The sequence below is a fragment of the Triplophysa rosa genome, linkage group LG19 (genome assembly GCF_024868665.1).
Source record: "Triplophysa rosa linkage group LG19, Trosa_1v2, whole genome shotgun sequence".
In the NCBI taxonomy this organism is placed as follows: Eukaryota; Metazoa; Chordata; class Actinopteri; order Cypriniformes; family Nemacheilidae; genus Triplophysa; species Triplophysa rosa.
In genome coordinates, this window is record NC_079908.1 from 17092116 (window position 1) to 17112694 (window position 20579).

The 20579-nt window shown below is 36.6% G+C and overlaps 1 protein-coding gene across 5 annotated transcripts; it reads right to left on the minus strand.

Moving 5' to 3' along the window:
• Window positions 1-1289: 1289 nt before the first annotated feature.
• zgc:113162 (uncharacterized protein LOC553743 homolog) lies at window positions 1290-20505 on the minus strand. Of its 5 annotated transcripts, XM_057359800.1 has the most exons (11): window positions 20120-20505; window positions 19718-19781; window positions 19222-19299; window positions 12011-12204; window positions 10049-10170; window positions 9607-9655; window positions 9213-9362; window positions 5662-5835; window positions 3912-3995; window positions 2269-2431; window positions 1290-2181 (listed from the first exon to the last, which is right to left on the minus strand). In XM_057359800.1, exons 4-11 carry the CDS (start codon window positions 12188-12190, stop codon window positions 2138-2140), a joined length of 966 nt encoding a protein of 321 aa, XP_057215783.1. In that variant the 5' UTR covers window positions 12191-12204; window positions 19222-19299; window positions 19718-19781; window positions 20120-20505; the 3' UTR covers window positions 1290-2137. The 5 variants fall into 5 exon arrangements, 4 of the variants coding, with proteins under 4 accessions (XP_057215783.1, XP_057215780.1, XP_057215779.1 ...); XM_057359797.1 differs by lacking the exon at window positions 19222-19299 and having other exon boundaries at window positions 19718-19778; window positions 20120-20502; XM_057359796.1 differs by lacking the exon at window positions 19222-19299 and having other exon boundaries at window positions 20120-20486.
• Window positions 20506-20579: the final 74 nt, after the last annotated feature.

Here is a 20579-nt window from a genome sequence, read left to right on the forward strand (position 1 = left end):
ATAATCTGTGCAATGAGGCGGTTATTCTCTCTGTCAAGAAATTTGCTGACCCAAGTGAATGAAATGATTTTGGTACCATGTTTGAAAAGATGAAAATAGTGCTATAGATGTTTGGTGTATCTTGAAATTCCAGGAAAGGAAAAAAAGAGTTTGTAAGATATTGACATACTGTATTCATTCTAATGCTATTGGTGCAGTTTTAGATTCACACCAAACATTCTTATGAAACAGTCTGAGAATGACACCTGACAGATGTTTTAGAACAGCGAGAAACATCTGATGTTACACTTTTGAAAAATAAAGGTTTATGTCTAAGCTTATGGTTCGCGGGGAATCTTTCCATTGCCAATAAGGTTAAATGTTTTGGGGAAATGACTCCCCACTGTCTTCCCAACCGTATACAAAACAAAAGATATTTTGAAGAATGTTGTCGGCGCTCATTGACTTCCATTCTATGTACTCAAAACCACAGAGACATTTCTCAAAATATCTTCTTTTGCCTTCCACAGATAAAATAATCATATAGAGGTTTTAAATGACATGATGGGGAAAAATGATACATTTTGGGATGAACTAAACCTTTAAGCTAAATTATTTCTACTCCGAGAATAAGAGTATGAAACACCTACAGTTGCGTATTTTAAAAGTCTTTAAATTACATGCTCAAGAGGATTCAATTTGTTGACGAATCACTGAAAGATAACATTGTGATAAGAAACAATAAATACATTTCCCATATAAAGAGGTGTACATCAGTATATCTGCCCCATTTAGAAATGCCGGGGTCATTTACAACCACCGTACGAACACTTTTCCCGGCAGAAATGACACCCACTTACCGGCACATGCCGAATTCCCATGACTGTAAACGCTTTCATCACAAATCATATGTGTTTACAACCAAGAGCTCTCGTTGTACCCTGTTGGTGGCCTCCAAATGGATTTTTTACATGATCATAAATTAACTCTTGAAGGAGGAGCAGGTCGGGAACGTCAGAGCCGCACCGTTGTCAAGACGGTAAATCCATGTCCTGCAGTCACCTCAATTACAGAGGAGAGCAAGGCTATAATGTAGACGCCTATATCAGAAGACTGCACCCGAATACAAATGACAAAATGAACAACTCTCCATTCACGCTCCACATTTTTATCATAACCAGGCAGGTACTGTATAATATTGATGCGTTCGGGGTTTAATTAGGATGAATAGATTTTTGATAGATCTTGTTGCAGAGGAGCACATTTGTATCATAAACCAATAAACATAAACAAAGTAATCAAATGTAACTTTATTGTTTTAACTAGTAATCTAGAAATATAAATGTACCCATGTAACCAAACAACATACCGTACATAAATAGAGCCAGAAATAATACAAACACTTTCTGAATTAGTAAACAAAATAGATTCTGGTTTATAAATGTAAACTACTTAAGTATCATCTAAAATAGGGATATACAAATTTACAAAGACCCATGTAAGAATATTCACAAATTTAAGAACTCAGTCTGTGTGACCTGAGGAAATTTATTTCAAAGCCCTCAACGCAAAAACAAGTTTGAATGTGTTTGTTCAGCTTTTTTGTAATATACTTATGTGCAAATCTTTTAATGTTGACAGTTTTTTTAAAGATTATTTGTAGGTATGCTTGTATGAAAAGGCAAGATGCAACATTAAATCTGAATTTCTGCAGTTCTGTTTGTTCCAGGTCTGCGCAGACTCACTTTCTTTCTTTGCAGTTACATTTTTTTCTGGAATCAGGGGTTGGTAAGGGGTCATTTTGGTCTTTCAGATCTTTTAGATTTGGTCCCCAAACAATCAGACTGTTTTTTTCTTTTGTATAGAAAAAGTAAAGAAACATTCAACCTTTTGCACACGCTCAATCATTCGGTGTCACACATTGCAGGAAGGCTGTGCAGCACTATTGAGTGGTCATTCAGTCGAGTGGTTTTGTCCTCCATTACATTCCCTTTACAGGGGGAACAGATCGCTAGTCATGGTCCATCACTGCCGACTCCCATGCAGCAAAGTCAATTCATTCTTTTAGTCCATGGCTCTGTTGAGAGAGATTTCTGAAGGTCACCCTGTGGTCAGAATGTTGTCTGGAGGCTCAAGGGTCTCAGAGAGGTCCTCCAGTTTATCTAGAAGCTCGGAGAAGGAAGGTCTTCGGAATGCGTCCATCTAAAAGAGAGCATAAGACATGAGTTACGGTTTGTTTTTTATTTTGGTTGCTAACCAGGTGGGTGAAACATTTCGAGTGAAACATACAATTTCTTGCATGATAGGTGTTAGTCTGTGCACAGTTGCACCATACTGAAGACACCCTGGAGCCCATCATGCATACCTGGCAACAGCTGGCAGACAGTTCCAGAACCCGCTCTGGGCAGCCCTGCACCAACTCTCTGAACGACTCCACATTCAGCCCATAATCCTGTCAACAGATGACATACTGATTTTCAAAATCTTTCGAAAGAATAAATCACATAGGACATGATGTGGCTTTGTCAACATTTACTGGCTAACACTTAACACAAAACGTTACAAACAATCTGCAAATAATCAAAAAGTCAAAGACAAATTTTACAAACACATTATTCCAATAGACTGTTATAACATCAGATTTTCACAATATTATCCTGATATTTAATTGAATGGCTTTTTTACATAAACAAAAAAAGCTATTAATCAAATTCATTTTTCATTTTGTTTGTTTTGAATCATACTCAAAATATGAGTGTAGTCTATAACCCTTGTGACTCTTAAACCAAAAAGTTAAACGGTTTACAATATTATTACGTGTGTAGTATTAACACGATATCGATAAACATAATATCATGATTGTTGACAATACCGGTATTGTGACACCCCTACTTTAAGTCAAGTCAAATTGATTTGAACAGCGATACATTACATTGTATCAAAGCAGCTGTACAGGAAAAAAGAGAGAAAAAATCATGTTGAACATGAATAAAGAAATTACACCTTAAAAATAAATATGAAATCACAATGAAACTTTACAAACACAACGTTCAAATAAAAATCCCAAAACAAAAGATCATATGGCCAACAACTATTGGCCTCTTTGCAAGTGTACAGTTTTTCATAACCATTTGTCTTTAGCATCATACATACGGCTATAGAAAATGTGCATTGACCAGAAAATCATTATGCTTGATGTGATAGATGAGAACGAGAATGAATAAATCTATAATAAAGATCCTTAATGTCCATACGATGGTTCCTTCGACCTTGATCAAATCTGTCTCTTCTTCCCCCTTCAAACATCATCGACTGTCTATCAGACTTAATCAGGCGTAAATGACCACACTGCTGTACACCAGAGGGAAATCATTCCCTATAACCTTCATTTCATCCCCAGTGTGTACAACACCACCACACAAATTCATAAAACATAGGAAGCTTCTCGTTCTTAAGAACTGTAATCACACCTAAACTCATAGAGGTTTAAGGGGTTCATTAGCATACATTACTGTTAACTTAATTGTACAAAAAGGTAACACTTTTTTTTACCTGGAATGCAAACAACTATTTAAATCTCTATTGCACAATGTTGCATCAGAGAAATATTTTAGAAATATTTTATTTTAGCGTTTGCTTTAAGCATTTTTGAATAGAAAAAAAGATTGTATTGCTCTATATTTTGATGTTTGTTGCCTACAAGCAAATACAGTATGTTGTACGAAAGTATAAAGCACAATGCATATGGATACAGCTACTCTCTATATATTTTTAATAGGATATATGTTCCAAATTATTGAAATGAATAAAAATCTGCCCTTAATATTTTTATTGTACACTTTATTTAATACAAAGAAAGTGAAAAAAATGGTATTCAAACATTCAACAGAGGGTTACAAGACTTACAAGTGTGTTTTGAAAGCATCCTTTACCTGGGTCCTGGGCAGCACCTCTGGGTCGGCAGGAATTCTTGCCAAGATCTCACACAGCATGATCCCAAAAGAGAAGACATCGACCTGCAATTTAAGAGGGCAGAACATCCACGGCTCAGTCTCTAATCACATAAGCAACAGCACAGTCCTGCTCTTTATCACTGACAGTGAGCTACAAACACAACGGCACACAGGCCATTGCATTTTAAATGACTTTCTAAATAAAAAGCGACAAAACAGAATGTTCATTTTATAGATATATACAGGTACATCTCAAAAAATTGAGATGTGTTTTCTGAAGTCCACAGTCAACGCAGCCATCAACCAGGATATTTTAGAGTACTTCATGCTTCCTTCTGCTGACAAGCTTTATGGAGATGCTGATTTCACTTTCCAGCCTGACTTGGCACCTGCCCACACTGCCAAAGGTACCAAAAGCTGGTTCAATGACCATGGTGGTACTGTGCTTGATTGGCCAGCAAACCCGCCTGACCTGAACCCCATAGATTCTCTATGTCAAGAGGAAGATGTGAGAAACCAGACCCAACAATGCAGATGACCTGAAGGCCGCTATCAAGCAACCTGGGCTTCCATTACACCCGAGCAGTGCCACAGGCTGTTTGCCTCCATGCCACGCCGCATTGATGCAGTAATTCACGCAAAAGGAGGCCCAACCAAGTATTGAGTGCATAGAAATGAACATACTTTTCAGAAGCCTGACATTTCTGTTTAAAATATCCTTTTTTTATTGATCTTATGTAATATTCTAATTTTCTGAGACACTGAATTTTGGGTTTTCATTATCTGTAAGCCATAATCATCAAAATTTTAAGAAATAAAGGCTTTAAATATTTCACTCTATGTGTAATGAATCTACAGTATATAATATATGGGTTTCACTTTCTGAAATGAGTGACAAAAATTCAAATTTTTTGAGATGTACCTGTACATGTGCAAAAAAATAAGATTATGGCAATGAATGATAGTAAATGTTTATTCTCAGAGAGGAGAAGACTGTTATTTAAATACAGTATATTAAAGGTCCAGTGAAATTTAGCGGCATCTAGTGGTGAGGTTGTGAATTGCAACCAACGGCTTACTCCACCCCTCCATTTTGAAGCCCTACGATGGCTGACACAGGACAAAAATGTTGTCACATTTTGCCGTAGGAGATAACGTATTTATGAAATGCACTCTGTAGAGCAATTTGTCCGTTTAGGGCTATAAACAACATGGCGAATTCCATGCAAGGGGACCCGCGGTGTATGTAGATAGAAGTCGCCATATCTAAGGTAATAAAAAAAACATAACGCTTCATTATGTAAGGTCTTTATACACCTCTGAAGACAGGTATGTATACTTTATTGCATTTCTGCCAATAGATCCTCCTTAATATCACACATTGCACCTTTAACCCTGGGGGTCTTCAACCCGTTTCCCTGAGAGGTGAAGCAGGGACCAATATATTGTGCAGTTTGACTATATTCTGTCAAACTTGAATTTAATTGTTTCATTTTAAGCCTGGCCTGAAACAACATTTCAAGCTATTAAAATAATCACTATTGATGTACAGAATAATAATTATAATGTGGGAGGGGCTGCTTAATCAACTTGATATATTTTTAATTGTACATTTCATTTTTCATTAGTTTCATAAACAACAGCTGTCACCAAAGTGTTACCAATAATGTTTTATACTTCAAAATGAGTCACATTTATTTTCATTGTAACTCAGCTCTGTTCTCAATACCTTGCGGTCGTACGGCTCTCCTCTGAGCATTTCAGGGGCCATCCAGAACGCCGACCCCACCAGAGACATCTTCCTGTCGGGGTCGTTTGCGGGCAGCTCCCCCACCTCTCTGGCCAAGCCGAAGTCAGTCACCACAGCTTCTCTCCCTCGCGAGGTCACGCGGATTAGACAGTTCTGCATCAAAAATAACAGATCTCCCATGAATCGTGTTGCGTAAGATGATCCACCACACGCCACAAGAGATAGTGTCAGATCTTTTTTCATGTATTTCACTGCGGTATGAGGAAAAAATACATAAAAACTGTAATAACTAGGAGGAGGATTTCTCAGCATCTCAGATTTTCATAAGGAGGACCAGAGTAGGGTAAAGAGATTATGTTGAGAACACCTCATTTGAAAACAGAGTACCACAATGACCCTGATCTCCACAAGAGGGCAATACTGCTCTATGGGTAGAACAAGAGATACTGTAAGTATATATGCTTTTCTTTATGGATTTTCTTCACAAATATGACCCACAGTCTGATTTTAAACCAACTCCTCCTCTATAAGCATGCTCTGCTATTCATTTATTCAAATCTGACCTGGTTTCACAAACAAATTACTATTAAAACTGTGAAGTTATCCAGCTTTATAATACATCAAGAAATAAAAAGCAGCGAGTTCAGGCCCTAAAACTTAAAAAGCTGCTTTCGAATACCACAAACTCACACACCAATTAATTCAGTTCTACTGATGCAAGTAATGCTTGGCAACCGTCTACAGTTAATAATAAACAAAATAAACGAAATTACTTATGCATATTATTTTTAATAAATGTTATAATTTATAAAACACTGGTGTCTCTAATACCTTTGCTGTACATCATTCATTTCACAAGTAAATCTGTAATATACACCCTCATGGCTCAGTGCTTTCATTTAACCAGATTTTCCTGTTTCCAGAACGTACAAAAACATTCTCAATGAAACAAACAGTATGCAAATGTAGCACTCAAGGCAATCTAGTGATGTTCACAGGTGGCCGTGTGGTGGATACATGTGGAGTCTTTCATGACACCAGCAGCATCAGCTCTCTCACTCCCCCAAATCTTCCCAGAGTATCTGTGATGACAAAACATCGCCCTTCTCTCTGATTTGTGCTGATCTCGAAGCACTTCTTTTATGACGTTAGGTAAATCTGTAGGATATGCAGTAAAGTTTTGAGGTTTTATATCAACGATGACACACTTGGATTCGAACACTGTACAGCCTGTGACATAAGGTAGCTATCCACGCATCACCTCTGGGAGGAAATATGAACCTTTTGTTAAAACCAATGGTGGTTTTATTTTCACACTGTGTAATGACATGATTTCTTATTCTTTATCCAACAGAGTAGGACAAAACACAACATTGGTGTGTGTGTTCGGGAGAAGGAGATGAGTAAATGTGTTTTTGAAGAAAAAGATGCACGCAGTGAAATTGTTCATTTGAAAATAGAGGTATGGTTAGGCGTAGTCGATAGAAGTAACCATTAGGTCAGTGTAAAAACAATAAAAGCGTACTGTACATCAGGTCCCCACTAAGATATCAAACAAATGTGTGTGCGGTCTTTGAGACTGGGCCCTGAGTGACTGGCAATGCCTAGCAACATCATTCAGAACACCACTTAGCAACATCATAGCAACCACCCATAACATTCTAGCCTAGCAACCTTAGCAAATGGCTAGCTATAAATGGCTTTGTATCAAAATAATGGAAGTAAATGCAAAAATATACTGTGCACGATTTTTCTTAAGAAATTATATAAAACTGTGTCTTAATTTAAAGTGTATGGACGATGAGCAGGTGAGGTCCTGAATGCTTTATAAGCCAACAGATAATTGCACAGAAGAGACACTGAGAAGAAATAGTGAGAGGACAAAGAACTGAGAGGTTAGCCTGTGAAAATACAGCAGGTTTAGAGTACATGGAATGGTAAAGCAGAGCATTAGCATTATAAAGGTTTGACCTCCACGTCTCTCTTCAAACATACAGAGTCCTGTGTTCTCTACTCACTGCAGCCTGGCAACTGGCACAGTTTTAAAACTGTCAGACACTGGGACTGTTTTTCACCGCTCAAAACTTTATGAGCTTCCCATTCTCCCCCCACAAGACAACGAATTCTTGCCTTCTGGTCTATTTTCATTTAACACCTCTGCTTACAAATAAATGATGTGCTGTGCGCAGTGTTGGGTAAGTTACTCTGAAAAAGTAATTAATTACTAGTTACTAATTACATATTCAATAGTGTAATTAGATTACTGTACAAATTACTCTCTCCAAAAAGTATTTAGTTACTTATTACTAATTACTTTCTATATCCTATATCAACCTTGATTAGTTAAGTGATTCAAGGATAGACATGAAACGGCTTATTTAATTCATTCAAATAAATAATATTAAACTACATAAAGTTCTCTTATTAACTGACCAAAGTATTACAAATGTGAGAATTATACATTAAAGCACAGATTTTAAAGTTAGACTTTGAATTTTGATGTCAATTCCACTATTGCACACATATTACACAGTGTATTTCGTTTAATTACATCAGAAGTAACTGTAATTAAATTACAGAAAAAATAAGAGTAATGCCTTACTTTACTTTTTCAAGGGGAAAGTAATTAAATTACAGTAACTAATTACTTAGTAACTAGTTACACCCAACACTGGCTGTGCTTACATACGTGGCCCCAAAAATCTGAACACTCCTATGTACTGTATGGACATTATTGCATTAGATAAAATATAATCTTAAGTATCATAAAATGAAGAATATAGTATTATATTATATTCTAGATATGATACATTCTATTTTATAATATAATTCTATTCTATATACTTTAGACTTATATTTTAGTCGCTACATGAGCTTTTTTTTATACTTTTTTCTTATATTTTGCATTTTAGTTTTCACCTGTAATATTTTGCGAGGTTTGCAGAATTGACCAGATTTGCATTTCACCACAAGTTGTATAGATACTGTATATACGTGCGTGTGTGACAAATACAATTTTGTGAGAAAACTTTGATTTAAGGTGACTGCATTAAAACTCTTTTTTTGGCGCCATCGAATATGACAATCTTTACTTTCATCTAATACTGAGATTAACAACTATTCTAAAATTAAAACTAAATTGGACCAAACTTACTACTTTAACTCTAAAATCCACAATGCAACTCCAACTATGCATTAAAACGATGACAAAATTAGTATTTAGTTTCTCACATGCGTCAAAAAAAGTTGAAATGATGTCAACGCGGCACAACAGCGGGCCTTTAAATCATGTGTTGAACATGTTCAAAACATGATTCAGATGAAGTCAGCCAAATAAAAAGAACTACATAAATAAAATGATTATTGTTGTTACATTAAGTGCATCTCTGATTATCTATAAATGCAAGGCGTGTTCCAGGCACACACCTTGAACTCAAGGTTCAATGCTTCTAGGTATTACTATATATTTCGTAACAAAACGCCCTACTTTGCCACAATTGCTTGACTTTGAACTGCTAATACTGCCAGACCTTAGAGTTGAGGTCTCTGTGGTAGATGTTCTTGTAGTGCAGATAGGCCATCCCTCGGCTGATATCACAGGCCAGATCGATTTTCTCTCTCCAGCAGAGATTGACGTCAACCCTGGCCAGCAGCTCCTCCAGACAGCCTCCGCTAACATACTAGGTGTGGAGGAGTAAACGGCATGAGATTATAAAACATAACCCCTTAGAAATCTGACCCGATGACAGCTTCTGATTTATACTGTGAGAATGCATGTAAAATGAGTCCATTGGAAAAAATGTTCCGAGGAAAATTATACATTTATTTTAATTATTTAATTATATTATATTTGCCGGGCAGAAAGCAGGGCAGGTATTAGAAGCTTCAAATTGTAAATACTGACTCCTAAATATTGCCACCCACCTCGAGAATAGGGTACATCTTGTTCTCCTTGACACAGATCCCCAGGTACCTACAATAAAACAATACAGATACTTTATCCACCAGACTAACACTATCATGGCAAGTTCAAAGCAGGACAATAGCAAAGTGTCCATTCAGCATATAATGAACTGCTTATTAAAGAATCGAATCTTTGTTCTTCCAAATCGCTGTAAACTTTAATACTCAGTGTAATTAATGCTGGAAAAAGATCAAGACTTTTGGGGGTTTGTTCAAATCACTAAACCCAAAAACAAACTCAAAAAGGACTGTTTAAGCATGAAAAATATAACCATTTACAGCACAAAATACTCTTACAGTACGTTATTCAGTTCCAGGATGAAAGTGAGTTGTCGAGTGGGCGCTCTGAGCATCCGGCCGGTGTGGGATTGATGGTTGATGATTAAGTGTAGAGGCGGCTCACCTCACTATGTTGGGGTGGGAGAGCTTCTGAAGGAGGCTGATCTCCCTCACAATGCTGTCCTGATCCACATCATTCTTATAGATCTTCACCACCATTACCTTTTTCGTAGTGCTGTGCATCACCTGACCGATCAACAGAGAACAACATTAACAACCGGTAAAGGAAAAACATATCTAGTGGGGTCTAAAAGAGCACTAGTGTAAATTCTTCTTTTTATAATTAAAATATATTTTATAATTTGTATATATTCTTATATAGATAATATAAAAATAGAACATATATTAATTATAGTATGATTTAAGTTTAAAAATGGGATATGTGGATTAATACAATTTAAAGGATTCACATCTCTAATTTTTTGTTTTATTATGTTTCTACTGTTTGTGTTCAAATGCATTTTTGTAAAGCTGCTTGCTTTACAACCAAGCGCTAAAAACAAACTTGAATTTATTCATCCTTATTGTTCCAAACCTGTATGACTTCCTTGCACATTTGTGCAAAATCTGATGTTTTAAAGAGCAAGTGTGTTTTAATGTAAGCAAGGGAGCCTGACCTTGTAAGCAGTTAAAATAAGTGAGACAAAATTTGACAATTCACAATTTTGTCACAATTTAGTTTGTTTGTTGATTAGTGACCCAATCAAACTAATTTTATTTTATTTTTTTAATAATTCTTTTTTATTATTAATGCCATGATGTCTTTTATTTATTTATATTTTATATTAATGTACATATTTTTTTTTTTGTCATAGTATTTCTCTGTTGTACACTATTTATTGTTGTCAAAATAAATTTAAAATCCCAGAATGTGAATTTGATCTCAGCAGGATTTCCTGTTTTTTTCTTTACCACACCAATACACAAAACTCGCAGTAAAACAGAAAGGAATATCGTTCTTCTCGGCCCCTGGTGTAAGCTTAATGGCATCCCTTTCATTCAAAGCATGTGTCTTCCTTTAGGACGCTATGTTCTTTAAATCATTTTTTTTTAACTTTTTGGCATGGTGTGAGAATGGTGACAATGGAGTGTGACAGTACACCGTTATCTGTGTTCCATCGGTTTGCTATTATGTTCACAGCAGAATGGAAATCATAACCATAGAAAATCTCTGATGTGACCCTTCTTCACACAAATGATAATATCAAGCACATATTAAAAAACCCCTTGTGGTGTTTCTGTGAGCTACTTTTGTGCTGCTGGTCTACCTTAAATCAACAAACTCTCAAACCAGTCTCAAATTAACACAGTATTTCCATTGATTGTTTCTTTAGGCATTCAAGATCATTTCCCCATGACTGGGTGGCGACTGTGCGTGATGTTAAGCTTGTTTTTCTTTGTTGGTTTGCAGGACGTAGCATGTTTTTAACCGACTATAATCACATCATGTCTGTAAAGTACTGCTTGAGGATTAACAGGGCAGTGACTCTCAGACTAAATGTTCGGGTGAAAAGATTATTTTGCATTTTAGAATATAGGCAGGTAACAGAAAGTAACAAAACCCCCAACAATTATCTTTACCACAGGTATGGAACACAACATTTGTGCTTGGATGGCAACAATGGTGAAACAAAGCCATTTATCTCATTCAAATAACTCAGTGACTGATATCTTGATGTAGCTCATTTTCACAGATTTGATCAAATCAGTGGACCTTTACCAAAAGCATAAATATCTAACAATATTCTGTATCAATTATTCAGTATCAATAGCAGAGCATCTGCACCCACTAGCCAATCAGCATCAAGAACAGGAACTATCTGTTTATCTGTTCATGTAGTTCCAAAAACTGAAAGAACGTGCACTTTTCATGCTTTAGTTAAAAGTGTCTGCCAAATGTGTAAATGTAAGTCACACTGAATTTTTAGTACATTCTTCTCATTTTAAGAGTAAAATCTTGAAACATTTTACTGAATATCCCTATACATTCATTTTGCCTCCACTATCAATGACAGGAAAGCAGTACCTTATAGACTCTGGAGAAGAATCCAGTACCAATAAGCTCTGCACTGAAGTCCTCCCAGAATTCCAGTTTGCGGACCGTGGTGCGGAGACGGTGAAAGCAGTCCGTCTGACAATAAGTGTCTGTGGATTCATTGAGTAGTGTTGGGCTGACTGGTTCTGGAGTAGAGTCCACCTCACACATGTTTGAGATCTCATCTACAACAGAGAAGAGACACAAACGATAAAGCCTACAATAAAGATTTACAATACAGAAGTGGATTAGGAGCATTTATTTGTATGAAATAAAAATTTGCCTGTTATGACATGCAAGACAAATTACTGTCCAAACTAACCATTAAGATCATTAAGGGCTAATTAAGTGATGCACAGCATTATACCTTACAATCTGCACACTTCCTCCACTACCTACAATTTATTGTATTTTTTTTTTTAATAAACACAATAACAAGTTGTCAAAGTTGACAAGCTCATTGTAATACTTTTCATTGGTTAAATATTCATACAGAATTTAAGGATACAGGGTTTCCAAATTTGCAAAGCCTGTTGGAAAAACGCTTTAGATCCCACAAAACTCCATATCATAAAGAACTAACACAGACTCACGGTTTTTCATCTACTTGCATATGACAAATCACCCTGTTGTTTGTTACTCTAAACATCTAATACAACACAAGCCTACAAGAATACGTGATTTACATTGCCATCACATCCTATTGCCCATATGCCAGGTGCCCGGGTCCAAAATAAATTGTCATATGACGTCTATGCTGATGACTTTTGAACTGAAGATGATACGGCTTTATTAAGGCCAAGCAGATATGATATAATCTTCCCCTAAGAGCTTCCTATGACCTCACTGAATGATCACACAATATGAGACAACATGAGGTCAGTGTTTAGATACTGGTCTAAACAAAAGCCAGGCAGCCTCAGTCTTTATATTTATTTATGTCTCTCCGGATGCTCAGCTTAGATAGTGTTGTGTACTATGTGCACCTTTACAAGGAGTGTTAAGTGTCAAGAAACACAACCTCAGATTACCTATAATGTGTGCTTTACAAAAAAAAACACATTGCTTTATATATGGGAGCTGTATGTGTGCATGTCTGCACAGTGTGGATAAGCATAGATGTTATTTTGAAAAGCAGATTATCATATCATCAAGGGATTACATCATTGCACAAAAAGCACATCATTCTTGATGCTCAGAGCACTGTGTGACCTAACTGTCCACCATCGTGTTTGGCTTAGCTTACAACATCCAACAGGGTTTCTCAGTAATAGTTCAAGCTTTTACTAACACATCAGCCTTTGACCCCAGAGTATACTTACTACTGACACACACGCACTCCCTCCGACTTTCAAAGGTCTTTTCACAATACAGTTAACCCAAGGGTAACATTTTTTGAAACCAACATATAAAGACCAGTCTTAACCCATAAACCCAGTTTAAACCAGTGTTTGACATTAATCATTTTAAAATGTGATTATCACCGTTTTTAACCCTTTAAAGGGAAAGTTCACCCAAAAAATGATAATTCTGTCATGAATTACTCACCCTCTAGTTGTTCCAAACCTATATAAATGTCTTTGTCCGGTTGAACACAAAGAAAGATATTTGGAAAAATGTTAGCAACTGACAGTTCCCATTGACTACCATAGTAGGGTAGTCAAAGGTGCCCCAGAACTGTTTACTTTCCTAAATTCCTCAACATATCTTCTTTTGTGTTCAACAGAACAAAGAAATGTATACAGATTTGGAACAACTAGGGTGAGTAATTTAGGTCATCATTTTCATTTTTGGGTGAACTATCCCTTTACAACCCTAGTCCACAGCAAAGTTAGCGCTGCTTGAGATTTATATTCAGATTTAGCCTTGCTAAAGTACATAGTGCTACAATATCACTTTTGTTCAGTTGTTTACCAAAAGACAATCAAATATAAAGTGAAAGTGACCTATTTGTAGCAAGTAGGGGTGAGGTGCCTTGCTCAAGAGAATCCAAGAATCGGCCCTGAGAATCCAACCGGCAACCTTCTGGTCACGAGTCCGACTCTAACCATTAGGCCACTACTGCCCCTTAAAATGCTTCAATGTTCATTAAATGATAAAGTGCTTTGTACATTCATATAACAGTTTGAGACATTTAAAATGTCAAACAGTGATTGCAAACCAGCTGGCGTGATGAACAAAAACACTGCAAAAATACTAAAGACAACCAGAGTGGATTTACAAGGTGACATTCTTGACAGATGGACAAGCGGTTTATTAAACAGGTTGCACGCCTTTTGCATGTGGTACCTCATTAATATGCAAAAACAGTTCATTCTCCCAGTTAATGCTACTGATATCATAAACATGCCAATAAAACATTAACCCTGAGTTTATCAATATCTAATTTCAAAACCTGACTAGTACCTAGGTTAACTAAACTGTTTAAGAATTATGATGGAACAATTATATTGAACAACTTCAAGCGTGAAAACGGCATATTAGATGACTGGTTGCAATGGAGTGCTTATCTCAAAGGTGATGTAATGCAGACACAATGGAAAGATCTGGAACACGGTCTAAGCTCAGCATAAACAGCTGGTTAGATAACCTGCTGACTGTATGGTTATGCAGAAAATTGATATAATCATTGGAGAGCTTTTCTGAGGGATTTGCAGTGTTAGATGTTAGCTGTCCTGTTTGTCTTTAGAATACATAATTTAGTCCATAAGTATGTTACTTTGCTTCACTTTACCTGATCATTAAGTTTGTTTTTGTGATTGTTATTTCTTATTAATGTCCACTTATTAATGAGTAAATAAAAAAGTAAATAAAGTTGTATAAAAAAATATATATATATGGAAATACCATGGTATTCTTTGGAGCACTTACTGTAAGTATTGTTCCTTACAAAAAATTAACCATGGTTTTAAACGAAACAAAAAAACATGGTTTTACTAAAGTTAAAATAAAAAAAACAATGTTATTGTAGTAAAACCATGGTTTTGCCAATATTAATCAATACACCAAAAAAAACATAGTTGCTACACTTTTACCACAAAAAACACGGTTCATTTAATTAAAAATGTTAATATTATAGTAAACCATCAGAATACCAGTACAAACTGGTGAATAAACTGCAGCATATGTAAAGTGTACCTAGCTATAAAAAAAAGCTGCAGATGGCCACGTTTCCTCCATGCATAAGTGCCTTTAAATACCGCATCTGTGCGTGTACCCGTGCATGTGTGAACAAACAAAAACATTTCTCCAAAAACTTCCTTGAATACATCTTTTCAACCATGCAGAGCATGCTGGCACACCTACGTCATATGTAATAAGATCCACAGGGACCTACATCTTGATTGAAGCCAAACTGGATCGTTCTGTTATTATCTAGGGAGCTTTAACAATCTAAAGTAAATCGCATGCAGAGATAAACAGGTCATCTAAGCATATGCAACATGCAGAAGATAAGATAAAGAACCCAAAAGAAGATAAGAAACTCACAAATCTGGTACGATAAGAGAGAGTGACTATTGCCAGTGCATAGATGGCTGATATTTGAGAACTTTTACAACCACCCATATGCACGCACACGGAGGAACTGATTTACCTGCTAATATAGAAAGTGGCGTTATGTGTGACACCTGAAACCTGCTTTGCCAGACATAGTGTGCCCGTCTCACACGCAAATGACAATGGCGAATGTAGGCGCAGGTTCTCAGCTGATGTTGTCTTTGAGCTATTATCTGGGGGTTTGGCATGGCAGGATCTCTCTTTCAACCTCTGTGGGCATGTTCATGTAAATGAGACGTGGAAAAAGAACAAACACGGTTTTGGAAGTGAGTGCGGAACGGTTTCAGATGTGGTGTGACGTAAAGCACACTTGTTTGATCTACTTTGGGGGGAAAGAGAGAGAGGCGGAAAGAAAATAAGCAGGGCCGTCTCACAAACATGGCTCACTGAAATGGCCCACAGATAAACAACCACGTGTTATCTGATTATAAATGTAGGAAGAGGCAAATTTGGGGGAGGTTGAAAAAAATCTGGGAGTAATTACGTGCAAAATGAGCGCCACCACACAAGGTAAGTTTCAATGTGGTATCACATTCTAGTTTTTCCACAGAAAAAAATCACGCATTCTTTCATTTTTACTAACCCTCGTGTCATTCCAAACCTGTATGACTTCTATTCTTCTGCAGAACACAAAAGAAGATATTCTTAACAACGTTGGTAACCAAACATCATTGCTTCCCTTGAACGTACACAAAACCTCATTTCTCAAAATATCTTCTTTTGTGTTTCCCAGAAGAAAGACTCGTACAAGTTTTGAATGACATAAAGGTAAATAATGACAGAATTTGCATATTTGGGTGAACTATCCATAGTATCAGTTCTCGGATCTTACACTTATAACTATTGTGTATAAACTTTTTTTAACGCTTCAAATCATATTCTGCCACTGTGTGAACATAAGCTATAAAACATGCGTCAACAGGTGCTGAAAGACATCACAAGGGTTCAAATGGGCCATTTCCACACCACCTGTGGTAAATAATTCAATGTAAAGTGAGAACTCCTTTTGGATGCTCTTTACATTACAGATCTATTCAGTTTCTTTCTGATCATGTGGCAGCTGAAGCCCTCTAGGTCATGTCCCCCTCTGCTTTCATGACGTGAGCTCAGAAACGCGTGAATGAGAGAGTAAAGGTGAGAAAACAGAGGAGGGAGAGGACTGGAGGAGGATACAGGATAAAGCCAGTCATGCATGTTGTCTTCAATGTTCAATCTTACGGTTTGGCTACATTTTATCCCAAAGCTTAATTTAACATGAATATTCAGTGCGACGTCTTCACAGATGGCAACTGATGCAGCAAGCTGTGTAAATCTGTCTCATTTCAGACGTAACCATCTTTGCATCTCTGATTTGGCCTATGGTTATCCTGGTGTCACACAGATAGGTTAGGCTGGTCTAAGTCATTACATGAAATCAATACAACCAAATGCATCATTTACACAAACAGGACATCTCTGATCTGTACTCTCTGTGATGGTGCAGTGAGTGACAGTATAAAATGGTAATACGTTGTACTTTCATATATACCCTAGTACTGAACGCTTTATGTGCCATAAAATGACAAGTTAATTCAAACTGACATTTTCTATGTTTATCGTGCGGAAAAATAAACACTGAGTCTGAAAAACGTTTCACATTCTTGAAATCTGTCGTTTTGATTTTGGATTGTTGTCTGTTGTAAGTATCAAATAATGTCAGACCTGTGCCAGGCTCAGTTTTACAACAAACGGACGTCTTCAATGAATAAGTCTAAAGTTTCCTTTAGAAAAGTAAGGCAAGGAGTTACTCTATAGGACATGGATAGCTGAACTCTGAAACACTGGAAAAAGTTGGTAGGGTGAAGTCAGAGAGGTCAAGTTTAAAGTAGGATGATATAAGACTGAGTGTAGAAAGGGTGGAGGATTGCCAACATATTTTTGATTTTTTTTTGATTTTGATTCAATTTATTGTCATTGCACATGTACGAAGGTACAAGGCAACGAAATGTGACCTCTGCATTTAACCCATCCAGAGAGTAGTGAACACACGTACCCCCGGAGCAGTGGGCAGCTATCACTGCAGCGCCCGGGGAGCAAGTAGGGGTCAGGTGCCTTGCTCAAGGGCACCTCAGTTGTTACCCGCCGGCCCTGGGAATCGAACCGGCAACCTTCTGTTCACGAGTCCGACTCTCTAACCATTAGGCCACAACTGCCCTTAAAACCTAATATAAAACCTAATATAAAACCTAATATATAAAATCTAACAACAAAAAATGAGATGTTAATCTTTCATTCTTGCATTTATGTCAACCTGAATCAGGTTTTTTTTGTGTGTTTATTACTCTTCAGATGTCCGAGTATGTGGAGAGCATCCATTGTCTTTGTTTAAATAGATACTGCACAATGACCTAAATGCATGATAGGGTTAACGTGATATTTATTTTTATTCGTGACATATAAGTAAGTTAAGTAATCTTGGTTTACCTTTGATATTCGGTATTGCAACAATGTTAATATCATCTGGTCCTGTATATTGCGTTGGATAAAAGAAAAATTAATGATTAAATAATAAGTAAATAAATAATGAAAGTAAATAATAATTAAAGGGATACTTTACCCAAAAATTCTGTCATCATTTACTCCCCTTCGAGTTGTTCCAAATCTGTATAAATGTCTTTGTTCTGATGAACACAGAGAACGATATTTGGAAGAATGCTTATAACCAGACAGATTTTGCCCCCCGTTGACTACCATAGTAGGAAAAAATTCTTTATAATTTTTTTGTTCTGAGACATTTTGAAGAATTTAGGACAGCAAACAGTTCTGGGGCACTTTTGACTACCATTGTATTTTTTCCTACTATGGGAGTCAATGGGGGGCAAAATCTGTCTGGTTATAAGCATTCTTCCAATTATCTTTCTCTGTGTTCTTCAGAACAAAGAAGTTTATACAGATTTGGAACAACTCGAAAATGATCGAAATGATGACAGAATTTTTATTTTTGGGTGAAGTATCCCTTTAATGAATAAATGGTAAACTCTGTATTTTTTTAGACCTCTATTGAGACCCTGCGCTACAGGTGCACAGCCCCCCTGGGGGGGCCCTGAGATGGATCCAGGGGCCACAGATTTTGTGGCATTTTATGAAATATAGAAATTGATCATAGATTTTATGCAATCAAACATCAGAAAAATAAGACCACCAGGCAAAAGAATTGATGTTTCAGCATTGTATATCCAAATATGTTTTTGTTTAAATAAAAATGTTAAATTTAAGATTATAAGTCTTTATTTGGGGGGCCGCAAAGCGATGCACTCTACACAAAGGGGGCCTTACAACGAAAAAGTTTGAGAACCACTTCTCTAAGCAAACAAACAATCTACAACAATCATAAAACTTGAATTTAGTTTCAGCTTTCGTCTAAAGCCTTGCTATTACAGTAAATTAAGATCAGCCATTCTTCAACATTTTTTAACAAATATTTTATAAATATACAACACTTAAGTTAACTTAATTTTAGGTGTTTTCTGTACATGAAAGGACTACCAACTGTGTGGAGAATGTTCTGGTACAGCATTTTTATCCTATCGTCTATCTTTGCAGACCTTTGTCGGTATAAAAACCATGCAGTCTGTTTCCTCTGTAGATATAAATATCAGATTTACCGCCTGCATTTCCACTCGTACTCTCTGACCTCTCGACAAATGTTCACACCTACATAATCTGGGAAACAAAGTGCCAACCTGCACACAATATAAATCCTCTTGTTAGATGTGAGGGATGAATTAATGAGCATGAATACATCAAACAATCTTGAAATCCATCCGCCAATCACATCAAAACAAAATCACATCTATTCATACTTTTTACATTTCAATTTGTTAATACTTTTTATTTATTGTTTTCTAATGCAGAGAATTTCCGACGTACAACATTCCAAAACAGCTGGGCAGAGCGATGGACAAACCATTTTCCACTGAAACACAATCCACACCTCTGATTTAACATGCAATAATTTTAACCTGGCTGTTAGAGGTACGTAGAACTCTCAGCCAAACCAAACATCCTCAGAGCACATACAGAAACAATACAATAAAAGCAGCTCATTTTATATAAACGTTTGTATGTTTTAACTATATGTATAACTAAATAAAAACTTACTCCACCGGTTCAGTAAACTGTTCATATGCATCATCAAGAGGCGATGGTCTTCCTGAGACTGCTTCTAGAAAAGATCACACAAGTACATGAAACACCAAGGGAACCAATACAACCTAAATAAGAATAACTTTAATTTCATAACATACATAATTGCAAAAAAGTGAACATTTTTTTCAACATTTCCTAGCATTCTTCCCAAAAGCACGGTCAAATACACTGTTTATTTTAATATGCTAAATATAAGCACATTAAATGTAAATATATACAACTTAATAGTATCCGTTTTCGTCAAGTAAAACACGCATATCTAAATATTAAGGTAAAAACCCGCTTATCCTTTTTCTATTGATATACATCTAAAATAAACAACGATTATAAAACAGGGTAAGGTGTAATACTTACAAAACCATTGGTCTATCTCGATCTCTTTTTCTATCACACTTCTGCGACAATGTGTCTTTGATGCTGATGTTGATAGTACATCAAAGTATGTGTCCACGTTGTTGTGAAGGCGGACGCTCAGTCCAGTGCGCGTTCCCGCAACCTGTGACCTGCGCGCTACTGTGTGCTGCTGTACACAAGCACTGAACGCGCACACAGCTCAAGCCATTAAAAGTTTGATCAGTTGCTACATAAACACGCGAGTGTAAGTCTTCATGCACATCATATCCTGCACATATCTGCGCATACACACCTCACAAACCAATAGACACAGCTCGCAATCTTGCAGCGCCACCCACGCGCGACAGATTTTGCGCGTTTGATTTCCGTTTTTGCAAAACGTCGAAGGATAAGGAATTATGTAAATGGAATATTGTTTCTCAAAATATCCTACATATTTTAATTCCACGATCTTTCTAAA